The sequence below is a fragment of the Rhopalosiphum padi genome, chromosome 2 (assembly GCF_020882245.1).
Source record: "Rhopalosiphum padi isolate XX-2018 chromosome 2, ASM2088224v1, whole genome shotgun sequence".
Classification (NCBI taxonomy): Eukaryota; Metazoa; Arthropoda; class Insecta; order Hemiptera; family Aphididae; genus Rhopalosiphum; species Rhopalosiphum padi.
In genome coordinates, this window is record NC_083598.1 from 62,944,336 (window position 1) to 62,961,232 (window position 16,897).

General features: G+C 26.3%; 2 protein-coding genes across 2 annotated transcripts; both read right to left on the reverse strand.

Annotated features, from left to right (window-relative positions):
* Positions 1-9,446: 9,446 nt before the first annotated feature.
* LOC132919025 (probable ATP-dependent RNA helicase DDX4) lies at positions 9,447-12,336 on the reverse strand. The gene is made up of 5 exons (XM_060980378.1): positions 12,246-12,336; positions 11,837-12,090; positions 11,030-11,260; positions 10,776-10,952; positions 9,447-9,599 (listed from the first exon to the last, which is right to left on the reverse strand). Exons 1-5 carry the CDS (start codon positions 12,334-12,336, stop codon positions 9,447-9,449), a joined length of 906 nt encoding a protein of 301 aa, XP_060836361.1.
* A 2,012-nt stretch (positions 12,337-14,348) lies between these two features.
* On the reverse strand, positions 14,349-16,302 carry LOC132919026 (piggyBac transposable element-derived protein 4-like). Its single transcript, XM_060980379.1, has 3 exons — positions 15,167-16,302; positions 14,775-15,043; positions 14,349-14,524 (listed from the first exon to the last, which is right to left on the reverse strand). Exons 1-3 carry the CDS (start codon positions 16,300-16,302, stop codon positions 14,349-14,351), a joined length of 1,581 nt encoding a protein of 526 aa, XP_060836362.1.
* Positions 16,303-16,897: the final 595 nt, after the last annotated feature.

Genomic DNA, 16,897 nt, shown 5'->3' on the forward strand with positions numbered 1-16,897 from the left:
ATATAATTTGAAGTATTTTAATCTATACAAATTAAATTTTGAACAATAGTAAAGTTCATATTACTAGTTATGATTCAGAACTTGTGAGGATTTAAAGTTTAGAAAAGTGGAATAGTGGTACAACATTTTGGGAGGTACCCCAATATCCTCATTGTTCCTTAAGATTGTTACTGGTTTTTGAAATAATATGTTACTACATTAAATGAATCACCCGATATATTATAATATAGTTTATTAAGTCGAGAGCGGACACTCAAACCCTGACCGGCGACCGCGACCAGACGTTGACCCGACACAAGAAGGACGACGACTCGCGAGTCGAATAAATTTATACCGCTGAGCCCAAAGAATAAGGTCGGGAGTTTCCGGCACGTAAATAATTAATACTATAGCACTAATTTAGGGTATTTTTCTTTTACATATTAAATAACTTCTATAATATACATACGCCTAGATGTATAATTTAGAATAGAGGCGCACCGATATCTAACCGACCAATTGTGCAATATTATGAACAGCTAATAATAATATAATATATTATATTATATGTTATGTACCTATTTAATCGATTACGAAATGATACATTTTTGGCACGGAAACTTTAACTAATAGTCGTTGCAGACCATTAACTGTTATATAAATAATATACGGTATCGGTTATTTCGAAAATTCACCAGCCAGAATAATTAGTATTATTTTAATGACACGAACATAATACAATCAGTCTGGGATTTCAAGCACTACTCAGCAGAAACTAACGAAGAAGTTTTCCAAGTGATTTAAAAAGTTCCATCGTCCTTCACGGCACGTGTCAAGAATACTCAAGTAGTCAAGGAACAACTAAACATAACATCCTTATAATCGTTGTTATTAAATTAAATAATATCGTTATTTATTTTTAATAGAAAATTAGACAAACATAATTACGTACTACTTGCAGGTAATATTATATATTATATTTGTCATAGTCCTGTCAAAAACCAATTCGTAAAAGTAATATTTTCAGGTACACCAAACCGTCCAAACCCATCGTATGTAATGCATTTATATTGTTCATATAAGGCAATTTATTATAAAAAGTTTTTATTTTATAGTTTAGGCCGTTTAGGCGTACCATACACACGCATAGGTGCATATGCTTAAAAAATCGATATTTAATATTTATTATAGTTTAAATAATTATTTGACAAAAATATTACTATACCTATGTAGGCTAGTAGGTAATATGTGTCACGTGATAAATACAACTGCTGTTATTTACCATTTTAAGTCTACTGGAACGGGTCAATAAACATATTTATTTAACCTCTAGAGAAGTATTGATGGGTCGTAATTAGGTGATACTTTCCCGGCCGACTATAAATTCCGCCAGAATACCGGCTAATTAAAAAAGCAATGAAAAGCATACTCTAATGTAGACTCCGTCAGTGCAAAGACTTTTCTACATTAAATACGTTTTATTCATTACGAATGTTACAATGACATACGTCAAAATTTCTCAAGTTGATATTAGTTTAATATAAAATAGATAGTAGGTATCTATACATATTTTATGGTTATTTGACGTAATACTACACATTACAATTTATATCATTGATTTGTTTAGACAAGTATTATTTTTAATTTTATTTTTATGTTTTATTTATTTTTTGGTATACTATTACGCATAATACTTAACTATTATATAATGTGGGAAATTATTAATATAAAAATGATTATTTTATATTGTATTATATTCAATGTACATTATTAACTAACTTTTAATTTCTTAGTCTTACATATTTTTAACTTTTAAGTATATTAAGTTTATTACACGTAATTTTTTTTTTATTGTGGACGATAATTATTGTATAAATTATATTTTTTTAATAATAATATATTATATGGAAAAATAAAAAGTTAATTTTATATTGTCATCGAATTTTTCTTTTCTGCCAAAGTTTACATGAACTCAATTTTGCCTGTTTTTTTCTTGGTGGGTTTACACTACAAAAAGGGTACTTATGGCGTAGCTTTTTCTATTAGGCACTTCAACAATACCTCGTGGTATTTTTTCAAGACGATAATGGGTCGTACTGAACATGTTTCTGGGGAGCCCTTAAATACGTTATAATTTATATGTTCTATTGTGGTCAAATTAAGGCACAGGTGTAAAAGTTATTAAATGTCTATAGTAAAATAATACCATGTCAATAATTACATTGTATACAACGAAATCGTTTTAATTTTAAATTGATAGCTTTTCATAACAATACAATTTTTTTCAGATCATAGTCAATAAAGAAACGCTACCATTTCCAACGCGTTACGCTTTAATGAGTTTGTTACTTACAATAACAGAAATCAAGAGTACTTACCTCTACCCATACATATTTTTTTCAAGAAGTTATAAAGTATACGATAGCACGAACAGACCTTGACCGGCGTAAAAATTATTTGGTTTATTAAATGAATAGGTAAGTAAAATAATTTAAATAATTATAAAAAATAAATTTAACGATGTCATAGTATAACATTTTATTTATTACTGAAAACGTAAAAATTAATTGCAGAATATCTGAACTGTGTTCATAATATAATAGAACTTTATTAGTCACGAAACGAAATTCGTGCAATATAGTTTTAAAGTAGCTATTAAATAATCATACCTTCCTACTAATGAAATATAATTCTTGCGTGAAATTTTTGTTGATCTATTAATACGTTTACTATAGTTAATTATTATTAATTTATATTATAAATTATAATGTATGTAATTATTAAAGTGAAAATCAAAATCATTTAAAATTGTATTCGAGTATACATTTAAAATAATTAGAATTTATACAAACACACACACTCAAAAATTCACAAAGCAAATTTATAATTATTTTTTTTTTTTAAATTTATATATTTATATTATGATATAACTATATCATAGTTACTAGGTGATGCAATAACAGATACGGACATTTAAGGGGAGTCATTTAATCCTAATGCGATTGAGAGAGAAAAATTGGGATATTTTCCAGATTTATCATGGGAAATTAGGACAAAGAATATGAAGACGCAAAGTATATTAAATATGGTATACGAGAACTTTGATTGATGACTTAAAATTGCCATTTTATTTTTGTAACAGAGAGATATGAGTTCAAGATGGTTATGAAGATATAAGGAAGCCTATTGCTACGGACGTGTTTGAGGAAATATATTGATCAGAAGCGTAATTATATTTTGAAACATAATAATAATAATATTTTTTTAACACAATAACTACAATATAATACCTATACAATACCTAAGTTCAAATAAAAATAAAAATAAAACATTGACATTAACATTTTACATTTTTCAGTAATAAATACCTATAGCTATTATTTTTAAATATACACAAAGTTGACTTATATAGAAGGTTTTTAACTGGATAATAAAGGTGTATTAGAATGCGTACAATGCCTTGTGTAAAGCATGCAAAATTGTAAGTTGATTAAAAGGAACTGATAAGATAAACATTACGGTACCATGGTTTTCCATTGCAATTTTGCAATTGTTGAATATTTTATCTAAACAAGTTTTAATACAATTGTATGAATAATTAAAATGATACATTTGAATGATTATTATAAGTAATAACAACAATCTAAGTGTTCAGAGTTTGAATAATTAGAAAATATGTTCTAATACTACGCATTGAAAATAAACCACCCATCATTATTTCAAGTTTTAAACTAAGCTATTGAAATACTATTATTAATTACCTATAAAATGAATTAGTCACTTATACTCATAACATAACATTTTGAAAAATTAGAAATGTTGTCTAACCGTAACAATAATATCATGATTATTAATTTTATTGTACTTCGATGATAATAATAATGTGTAGGTAGTAGGGTACATTACATTTTAAGAAACCACTTGTATAAGGCAATGCAATTTCCAATACTGGTGTAGCTAAATAGCCTATTCATGACGCCGTGTTATAGTAATTTTGTTTTTAAAAAGCGAGTTGTTTAAATTATAGTCTTAGCAAATTATTCTAAATATGTATTAATATTTAAAGTCAGTAAATAAAATAAAATAAATAAATATATAATATCATTAAACTCAAGTCAAGACTGATGTAGCGTGGGTCGTGATCAGTATTATATTATATGCAATACTAATGTAACACGCAGTATAAAATGTATTCAATAATCAAACATACCAACATTGTTGGGCAGTATCTTCGATACAAGCATCTAAGATACGTATCTTAGATACAATTGTATCTTTTATCTTATTGATAAAATTATATGAATTATCGAGTATCTTGTATCGCGATACATTTTTAGTCAATGTATCGAGTATTTCATAAAATAATTTTATCGAAAAATACTCGAGACATTAATGCGATACTTTGAAAAATTATTTTTTTAGGAATATTTTTACTCGCCTATATATCAACCGCGACTCTTTGACTATATTTTAAGCACCAGTTTAGCGTATGTTTTCCCTGGTAGAATTTATTCATATTCCTACCAGGAATAAATTATCTGGTATTACTTATGAAAAATTAGTATTTTTAAAAGGAAATAAGAAGTTATATTAATATATTATAGAAAATAAATAAATAATTATTTTTTAAGGCATTACGTACAATATAAATTAAATTAAACTTTAACTAGTGAATATTATAATACATTTATACTATATATTTATACATATTATATAATTAAACATTTAAAAAATCCTACGCGTCATAGGTTATGACTAATTATTTCAGATGTATCAAGTATGGAGTATCTATTATCGCGATACTGATTTTTGAGTAACTTGCCCATCCCTGCATACCAATTACCAACATCAATAATAAACATATTATACTCTAATATAATAATAAGAGTATTGTTTTATATCGGATGAATTAATAACATTTTGATAAAATTAAATCATTTTTAAATTTCAATCAAAATTACATTTGTATTTGATGTATTATATATTTATATGATACATTTATAACCTAAATAAATGTATTAATACAGAAACAGTCATTTAACTTTATCAAATATTTAACGACGTTGTGATTAACTTTTTAAATAATAAGTTAAGTTTATTTTCTAATTAATTTAAATATTTAATAACTTAACTGCTTATATTTATATTTACCATATAAGATTGATTTTAATATCAATTAATTTTTTGCACTTAATTTTAAAAATAGTTCATTAATAAAATATTTAAAATTAACATTAATATTGTTATATCACATACTGTATTTATACTTCGATCTATATAATATATTCTTTATTTGGAATATCTAATAATAATACAAATAACAAATAATATAAAAATATACATATATTTTTTTTTCGATAAAAAAACAACATAATAATTAGATTAACATAGATAATATGTATAATATTATTGTAAACAAAACAAATGTAGTCTAAAAATAACTTTAATGATAAGGACTCTACAATTTTTCAAACATAAGATATAGAAAGTAAGTAGTTGTATTATAAATTTCTGATATATTGTGTTAAATTTAAATTGATATATTTATCATATTATATTAAGTTAAAAATAAAAAGTTAATTCGATTGATTTAACGAATGTTTTTTTGTCGATTTAACACCACAAGTTAATATTATGTTTGTTAACCGTTGTATACTGTATAGGTATATTATTATATCAATAAACGTACCTTTATAATATGTTTTGAATTGATTTGAGTATAATACATTAAATATTGTTGCGTCTAATATTTTAAACAATTTTATTTGAATTTATATTTTTAATCATTTTTAATATATTTATTTATAGTGTTTAGGTAATGATAAAAAAAAAAATGCAATCAAAATAGCAGTTATTATATTATTTTTTTAAATTGTGAAAAATACTTTAACTATATAATGGTCCGGATTTAATAATTGCAAATTAAATATTGAAATTAAACTTATACCAATTGAATAATTCCATAACAGAATAATTAAGTAAAATATATAGTACATTACATCACTGTTTAAATATTTAATTTAAAAATATAGGCAAACTTCGAAAACGAAATGTGTCGCAGATTTCTCAACCTTTATTTTTCATTTATGTATAGGTATTTTATCATGATATTATACGACATTATATTCGGTTTAACGTATGTGACACGGTCTAGGTATATCGCTGTTGTGTAGGTATACGAAAACGACGGAATTTCCAAATTAATAATACTGCGTTTTACGCTCGTCGCAACGCTTTAATAATCGTCCACTCACTTGTCTCGATCCAACTGTGCTCTAATGGACAGGGCTTGAGGTTGGCTGGAAAACGTGTACGGTTTCTTGTTGCCGGCCCCGCGGAACTGTAACATTTCGGTCTCACGTTGTCCGGGCCCGGGACTCCCTTGCCGCGCCGAACTGATCATTTCCGGTAGTCGGTTATTTTTCTAATTATTCGTTCGTAATTTGACGTTTTGTTCCGTACGGACAGATTTCGTAGCCGACGACGATAAACGCGTTTAAAAAACTACTGTTATGAGGTGAAACGTGCGGCCCCGTGGTAATATCGAACAGTAAACATATTTTAACAGTTGCCAATGACTACGCGTCAATATAGATCGGGGAGATTTTTTAGTAGTAATAACTAATAATATTATTATTGTATGTTATCGTTGCGATGTTCGCTCACGAGTACTTTCACTGCGCTCTAGCGGACGATCGTTGGGATCGTTTTGTGCGTCGGCAATCCGTTAGATGGTGTCGTATATTTCGAAATCGAACATCGCCGGATAAATATTTTCCACACTATAGATTCTTATATCGAACATCATAATATTAATATACTTATTTATTTGTGTATGTGTATTTATTATCATTGTTTGATTTCAGTAAAACATAGTGACAGAATTTAGTATATGCTCAAATCGTATAGAGACAATTCGATTAGTAGAATTATATAAAGTTGTTTTTTAAACATAATATGTTTAATGTTTAGTGTTCCAATGAGAAAATATCAATACAAATCAAATGTTCAGGTTGTTACATATCTATAACACGGAAATCGTAGACCGAGAAATCTGTTTTTTGTCTGATATATAATTGATCAGTACAAGAAGGTCGAACACGTTCCATTTTTTCTTAATAAAATATTTTTCTAAATTTCAATTAACATTAACTTATATATTTTTAAGCTATACAACATAGTATTAAGTATAAACATTTTAAATATCACAATTTCTATTTTCAAACGAGGAGATAAGCGATTTATACAAATTAATAGCAATAATAGAATCGGTCACAACTCTCGCGTCAAATGTCATAATCGCAAAACCAATCGATGAGCTTAAAAACATAAAAAAACCATGACTTTGTACTAAATAGGTATATGCATTATAGGGCTGTTACATAATATAGATATGTCCACTTCACAAGAAATTATTGATTTTTATTTATTTAGTATGCTTATTGGAATGCTTTTTTATTAGTGTTCTTTAAATAAATGTATATTAAGTATATTAAGAGCGAACATAAAGATTATTTAACATTAAAAATTTAAATATAATTTTTATTCTATTGCTTACGAATTGGATTCATTGTATTTTGGTAATTTTTTAATTAATAACTATTAGTAATAATACGAGTATTCATTAGTTTTCCCTCCACACCAAATATATTTTAGTGTTAATTATTAACACTATTTAAGAATAATTTTTACAATTTTACTTTATAATATTAGAATGCAAGAAACAAAGGAAATTGTAGTTTTATAACTATTAAATTATCTTAGTATATATTTATTTAAATCGTGTATACATTAATAAATTAATGCAACCAAATATTTTAACTTGATGGCTTATTATTTTTAAGTCAATTGAAATAGTTGGTAAGCTAAATTTTTAAGAAAATTAAATGTATCTAGACAAAGTTAAAAAGTTTTAAACTAAGTTTTAACTTTTTAACTAGTTAATGCACATCTTTGATTAGATATCACAATTATTTTGTTCCACTCAATTTGGTCGCATAATATCATTGTAACGTTTCGATACCACTTCATTGCATTATATTATATATTAGTTTGCGAGTAGAAGAAACAATTGAGCGGGGTGTGGGGAAATCCTAGATTATTAAGTTTACATAATATATTTATAATATAATTGATAGTATTATTTTAATGATATTTTTTTAAACTAATATATATATTTAACAGTTTTAAAAAATCCATGAATACATTTTCTAAAAAATAGTGCATTATATTACACTTATACATATCTATCCTTATACTTTTGATTTAGTCGTAATAATATTTTTCTACAAATGAAAATGTTCATCTAGATCAGCGGTTCTCAAACTTTTTTTTTTACGTACCACTTAACTATATTATCAATCAGTCGCGTACCACTAATGATTAAAAATAGAACGATCCAAATTCCAAATTGTATAGTTAAATACATTTATTTTAAATAATAAATCAGTAAAATACTACAACTGCAGTATAATTATTTTTTATTTATTAGTTTTTTAAAATAAGATATGAATTGGAAGAAATAATTGAATGGGTTTATTATCCAAAAACGGCCCTCCGCATACCACCATGAAGTCTTTCGCGTACCACTATAGTGTTACGCGTACCACAGTTTGAGAACCGCTGATCTAGATAGTTCATCTATTAATTTCATAAATTGTCTTAATTTACTGCTTCAAGATGGTGAAAATTGCTATAGAACCTAAATAAACCTTTAATTAACCCTTTTATTATATCTGGTTAAATATTAAAGTATAATAAATAGTATAATATAGTATTAAGATGTTCGTGCTATTAAATTTGTACAGTAAGACAAAAATATTTATGGATATAGAAACTATAAACTTCAAGTTTCAGACATTGTAAAAAAATATGTAGATTTACCATTATTATTATTTTTTCCTTTAAAATCATTAAAAGCATAAATAGTAATATAACATATAAAATATACAAAAAAGTAGTGTTATGCTTATGAATCAATACCACAATCAGATTCACTTGATCTGAAAGCTTTTTATGAGTAGGTATAGTGGACAATACTAAAATTCCCAAAACAAATTGCATAAGAAAAAGAACAAAGTACCTAGTCATACAAACATTCACATATTGTCTTGAAACAAATATAAAATACCTACACAACTAAAATAAGTATTTGTAAACAATTTTCTGGGGTAAATGAGTAAATATTTATATAAGTAGGTACTTATACTATTTTTTTTTTTTAATACCTAATCAAATTCAATATATTCCATGTTTTATTATTTGGATTTTTGCCTTTATTAATGTTCAAATATTATTGTTGACAATTATCATTATTATGATTGCACTTTTATAGACATTGATAGTATCTTTCAAAGTATTAGAACGTTAATGAAATAAAATTAAAATTGTAACGTATAATAATATAATATATTGAAGTCAAGAATTTAATTTAACAAATACAATAATAATGTAAAAATATATTTTTTTTAATAATTTGTCTTTTGCGTGGTATATGCTTCTTCGAGTTTTACCATCTCTTCAACATCAATTGATATATGATTTGATTTCAAATAAGTCATTGCAATTTGTTGAACATCCTTGTCCACGGTGGTCGAAAACAAAACTGTTGTTCTTTTGTCCTAAAAAAAAATTATATTTGTACTAAAATGTATAGCCGAGCCAGTTGGTGATTTAGGAACAAATTCAATTTGGTTGTCACGCTTCAAAACACCGTGGAAATAATTAATTTTTAAGTCTTAATCAAATTTTAGCTTTCCGAAACTTATGATTTTCCGGTTTCTTGTGTATGCTCAACTACTATAGCGTTTTAAATGAATTTTTATTTTTACTATTATTATGTATGTTTATTTAATTATTTTTATACTAAAATAAAGATTTTTGCATATTGAAGTATTGAAAATGGTGAACTTGGAAAGGCTCTGAATAACGAACTTTGTCAAAATAGTGATTGTAAACGCGTATAAAAAAATATTGTGATTAAAAATGTTCGATATTTTTTATTGGTATAAATAAACAATTAGTGAAGAACCCTGAATACATATCATGCATTTTTTCTCAGTTATACATTTCTCATCGACATTTATAGAAACTAAATAAATAAACTAAAATTATTAGATTTTGTTTAAACATCTATGTTTTAATTTATTTTGAATTCAGTATCAACTTATAAGAAACATAATTTTATAAGCAATTTTAACTCTTAAATAAAACAATTTTAAAAAGATTTTTATTGGCAATTGAGAAAAAAAATAAAAATAAAATTTTTTATAAATATTGTAAAAAGGTCAGTATATTTTGAAAATTATACCCATCTAGGTATAGAAAATGATAACATTAATACTTGGTGAAAATTTCAAGTTTCTACAGTTATCATTTATTTTTGAATTATATCAAAATAAATAAATTACATATTTTATCAAATAATTCCCGTATTTCCTTAATTTTTTTTTGTTTTTCTCAATTATTAAGAGAAGTACTGAAAAATGTATACTTTTGAACTCCATAAAGTACTAACTATAGATCCAATTTCCTACTTGAAAACACCCTCAAAAGGGGTTGAAAATCGAAATATTGTTATTGCTTCAAAGGGTAATGAAAGACAGAAAAAAACATCGATAATTGTAAAATCAATAAATTCATCATCACTAGGACCAGAATCTAAAAGTTATCATTAATACTAAGTTAAATTGTTTTAATAAACTATGCCACAATGATATTTTTGTATGTAGTAACAGAAGTACCCTATAAGTTTATTTAAAAACTACTAAAAAAAAGAGAGTATTATATGTACTTACCGTCGATACCATGGTTTGATTGTTTAAAATAAATTCAATTTCAGGCTTATAGCCGGCTTTTAACAATAAATCCACATCGTCAAGTACAATTATTTGCAATTTAGAAAAAGTTATCCAACCTCGGCTCACGATACCAGCTAAACATTCTGGATCGGAAATAAGAATATGAATACCGTTCTGTAAGAGAGAAGAAATCAAATTATACTTATATCATTTATGATTCAAAAAATCATTACGATTATTATTATTTTTACCTGAATTTTACGTTTTGGGTCAGGAACTGAACTTATTTTAAACAATGGTTCACATTTTAATTCTGTGTTTGTAATTAAACGACTTACAACATTATAAACATTTTTGACACGTTGTATCGTGGGTACAACGATTACAGCAAGTGGTTCGAAACACTCGGAAGGATGACCGTCGTCATTTATATCGGATAAATTTTTTAGTATACAACTCAGTATTGATACAACAAAAGCTGTCTGATAAATAACATAAATACATATTTTATCAATTAATATAATAAACACAAGTATACAATTTAACTAAGTAGCAGAAGTTTTTATATGGCCATCACAGGAATACGGGATACTTCTTTAATAGTACAAATAAAAAATTTGAGAACATGGTTTGTAAGTTTATTTAAAAATGTCATGAATAAAAATTTGAATAAATTCATTATAAATTTAAAAAAAATGGTTGAGGGCATGCTTGGTGAATCATCCGGCAGATACGTAATTCAAGGGGGCGGTAGGAGTAATTTACCCTCCCCCCAAAATGAACATATTTTAATAACTAATCAACAATAAAAAATATAAAAGTTAATAAAAGAATTCTGATTATGACCAATTATGATGGCCATCAAACGTAAGTAACCGATTCCGTAATTACGATGAAAACAATTTTTGTAGATTTTTTAAGTCTCGACTATTCTGCTATAGGTCAATATCCCCCTCCCTAAAAATAAAAAACTATTTACGTGCCTATCACCCGGTATAACAGAAATAGATTTAATGGACCATTTCAAATTCGTTTATACTATAAATATTTGTGCTTACAGTTTTCCCTGAACCGGTCGGTGTTTTTGCCATCATATCTCTTCCACTTAGAAGAATCGGTATTGCATAATTTTGCAGCACAGTAGTTCTTTTGTACCGAAGGTGTGCCAGATTGACACACACACTTGTATGGATACCATTATACTTCATAGATATTTTCATTTCTTTAAATTCTACGTCATTTGTTCCATATACAGTTACCTTCTGTATCTTATTGGTATGATCAGCTCCACTATCGCCAGTAGTACGATAATCTATAATAATAATTGATTAAATTATAATTATTTTTTTTTTCATTCATCGAGAAATCAACAAAATTGTAAAGCTCCGTTGGTCATTAGTTAGGGTTATTTGTACCATTTTTCAGGCAGTTATTTATAATAAGTAGTTTAATATATTTTATAATTACCGATGTTTGAATCTTGTTCAAGATCAGTTTCAACGTCACTTTCCACATATGTATTTTTGCATATTTCAGTAGCCACATGAATGTTAACCATACTGATTTTTCTTAAACATATAATATTGTTTATAATTATTAGTTCTATCAATTTAATAGATTACTACACAACATTTATACATTTTTCTACGTATTTTCTTATACATATATTTAGGAATTTATTTATAATTAAAAATGTAGTCAGAATTGACAAAATTCCATAAATATGGAAATAATTAAATAAATAATCAATAATTTTTATTTGATTTAATGACGTGGAATTAGGGTATATGACTTACAATTTTTGATTTTATTACTCATGAGGTTTTATTGACTGGTTGGAAAATTGTATTTATAATAGACCAAGTAAAAAATAAGTAATTTAAACATATTAATGTGAAATAATTATGTATATTTTATATTTTATATTAATTTATTATAATGGTACCTACCTAACTTTATAAATTGAATAGCTTAAAATTCTTGACCAAATGTAAAAGGTATTTACTGAATGATTTAGGTATGTGTCTAATTCTAACAAAATACACGTTATGACAGTAGCAGATTTGATTTGTCTTCTATGGAGAGGGGGGGGGGGGCAATCCTTTTGATCCAAAAATGTACTCTATATTTAATAAAATAATTAGGCAGAAACTTACCATTTTTATGTTTTTTTTTTAAATTATTAACTCAGATAAATTTTATTTTTTGAAACTTTTACGTCTTGACGGCGCTATCCGCCTTTTTATAGAATTACGCAAGCTATCCGTTTAAAAAAAAATTAAATAATAAATGAATAAATTGAAAAAAACTACATTGCCTTGACACTGACAAAAAGGCTTTGAAGACTAGTAGTAAACTTAAGATTTTCGGTTGTATATTATAGAAGCTAGCTTATAAAATTAATTTGATTCAAAAATAGATTTTTTTCTATTCTTCGTTAGTCGATTTATCGATGATTGAATATACATAGACATATATAGACATAGGTAGTTCCTACAAATTGCAGTATTTATGTAACTATATTACTATGATTTTGGTAATAAGTAATAACTAATTAGTTATATATTAGTAGACTTATCACTTATAAATTATAATAAAATATGTATATAATAATATATTTACTATAGTATCCAAAAATTCTAAACTTCAAATAAAAATTATAGCGTAGAATTAAAACATCTCACTATCAAGCATCAAGTCTATTATAGATAAAATATATTTTTCTATGTTTTGTTGGAAACAGATTTCTGATGATAGTATTAACAAGTGAGAGTTATGGCACCACAAAACAGTGTTTTATAAATATTAAATTGTATATAATTTAAAAAATCTGATTCCAACAATTGTAACAAGTGTATTATAAGTGTCTACGATAATTAATGAATTCGTAACACTTGAAATACGAACGCACTGTTTTTAATACAAATAGACAGATTTTGCGTCCTCTTAACTCTTTAATGCACGAGATTTTGAGTATGTTCTACACCCTTGTTGCACGGACATATAAATTTTTATGTTTTTTTTTTTTTCGTTACTATTTTGTATTTAGAATTATAATTAAACATAGATTTTAGAAATAAAACAAAAAATACTTAAAAACTTAGGAAGTTACCAAAGGTGGGACAGCGTAAATCCCACCATGCAATAAACGTTTCATATATTTTATACATCTACATAGAGTAACTATTCTTTTCTGTCATTTCATACGAATTAATTTATTTATATAACTTTAATTTGACAATTTGCTTAATTATCTATATGCATATAATTAACAATTAAAATAAATTATATAATGAATTTAAAAAAATAACCAGGATAGCTTAATACTAATTAAAACTTAACTGCAAAATAAAACATATAAACTGCTGATGCACAAAATATAGTAGCAAAAAATGTTTATACAATACTTATTATAAATATTTTAATATAATTATACACTTATAAAAAAATCGTTCCTTATAATACTTTTTTTGTGTCCACGTTGATACTAGTATGTATTCTTCAAAACTGAAACAACAACCATATAAAATAATGAGTTTTCTGTATTTTAATTATTTTTATTCTAAATATTTACCATTTTTTACGCATTATGATGATCTGAAAAACAATTTCTAGATTTTGTAATACAAAGGGGAATTTCACATATTGAACAAATCCACTCTGTTCTAACTTCTTTTTGTTTTGTGCTACATCGAGTACATCTCCTTCTAGTCGACAATTTTGGCTGATGATCGGATTTTTCGAGTCTGATGTAATCGGGAACCGATGGCTTGAATTTTTTTATTTCTGTTGGTGATTTTGTTGTGTTTTTTAATTTACGTTTATTAACAATTGTTGTACTTAGAAGTTGTCCCGAAATATTTCGACGAAAATCTTTCATTGTCATTTTATTTCCGGTAGCTTGTGTATATACTATATGCGAATTTACAACTGCAATATCAAGAAAATGAAAAAAAATTCTATGCCACCATTTTTTACTTTTGCGATCTATTTGACATGATTTTTTATTTTGATCCAGTTTATCCACGCAGTTCATATTTTGATTATAATCTTTCAAAACTTTTGGACATGGTATTATTGAAACTGTTCCATCTTTAGCTCGCCTTTGCACATTTTCGGTATCTCTTGGGTTATGAAAATTTGATAAAAGACTTACCATACGTTTGTCTTTCCATTTGATGATTGATGTTGAAAATTGATCAATACGCCAATCGTAATCTCCTTGTTTAAACAATTTATCATCTTTGAACTTAGGCAAATGTTTTCTTGACATATTCACAGTTCCACATGCGTAAATACCATTTGATTTTAAATAAGTTATAAGTGGATAACTCGTAAAATAATTATCAAAGTATAAAAAATAATTTTTATTTTGAAGCGGAGCAGACAAATGTTTAACCACTCGAGCACCCAAGTTTTTTTCAGTTATGTCACCAGATTTCCCTGTGTACACATCGAAGTTCCATAAGTACCCATGCTTGTCAGCTAAAGCCCATACTTTGTAACCTCTTTTTATGGGCTTTTTAGGCATATATTGTTTACATGAATTACGACCTTTAAATTTAATCATCGATTCATCAATAGCCACTATTCGATTAGGATTATACAATGCCTGACTATTTTTTAAAATAAAATTTAGGTATGGTCTTACTTTATACAACTTGTCAAAATTTACTTCACCTCTTTTTGGAATAACCGAATTATCGTTCAAATGCAAATGAGACAGTATCCAACTAAAACGATTTAATGGCATAATACTACTTATATATGTATCATGTAAATCTGGGGCGGATGACCAATAGTCTCTATAACTACATTGTTTTTTAATCCCCATTAATAGATTTAATCCAATAAATGCATTTATTTCGTTATTATTTGTTTCCGTGTATGATTTTCCATTTCGCATGTAATTTTGATTTGCATACAAATTAGTGTGAAAGGTAATATACGAAATAACTTCATCTGTCAGTAAAAGTTTAAAAACTGAAAATGGAGTTATTTCAGATAAGGTTTCTACAATATTTGTAGGTCCTTCCAAACAATCAAACGAAGAAATTTCAATATTTATATTTTCATTAGACGACCAAACAGGTTCCATAAACTCGTCTTGAAAATTTGAATTTGAGTCAAAAGTTTGTACTTCCCTTGACATATTTTGTGTTAGTAAAGGTACAGCAAGTTCATCGTTTATTTGATAATTTTCAATACTAGGAAAAAGTTCACGACCACGACAGTTAGGGAAAGCATTTGGTGTGAATTTATTTGGAATTTTTCGACGATTTGACGAACGATTTTTTTGCGGACTTGGGAGAATATAAGTAACATTTTCTTCTATGTTTAAAATCTCTACATTTTCATCACTGTCTGAATCGGGGTCGGTAACTAATAATGTATTATTATTAGGTTCGGGAACATATGTTTCGTCGTCATCGGTATCATCAATAGACGATAAACTTTCGTCATCTGACGGTAAATCTTCAAATAACATTTCATTTACTTCATGGTCTGAATAACGTTTAGCCATTGTAATAAAATAATTAAAAAATAATAAAATCGCACACTTCGACGAATAATAAACAATAAATCCAACAATAAACGAAATCGCACAGTACGCGTACCACCAGTGGTGTCCACTATGAATACTCACGCGTAATTGCACGGCGGGACATATAATGGATGCTCACTTTTACACAAATATCAAGCCATATACTTAGAATAGCTAATTAAAACCAAAACCAAAATAATCTATTTTATATTTGGAATTCAATGAAATAATAATCAAGCAAATCGGTCGAGTCAATAAGGAGAAAACTAAACATCAAGTTTTAAGAATAAATATTTAAAAATAATAATTTAAGAAAATTAATTAAATTATATTTAATAATGTTAGCCTTCTAAGAATTTATATGCATTAGCTATATATTATAGAAAACATATTAAATATCTTAAATTAAACCAACAGACGAATTAAAAATAGAAAAAAAATAGATTATAGGTGGTATGCTATTTGTCCCACCGTGTCGGACGGGCTATTTTTTTGGTGGGATTACGTGTATCCCACCGTGCCGGAAAGAGTTAATGTATATAACTTATTCCTGTGATATTATTAACAATATTGT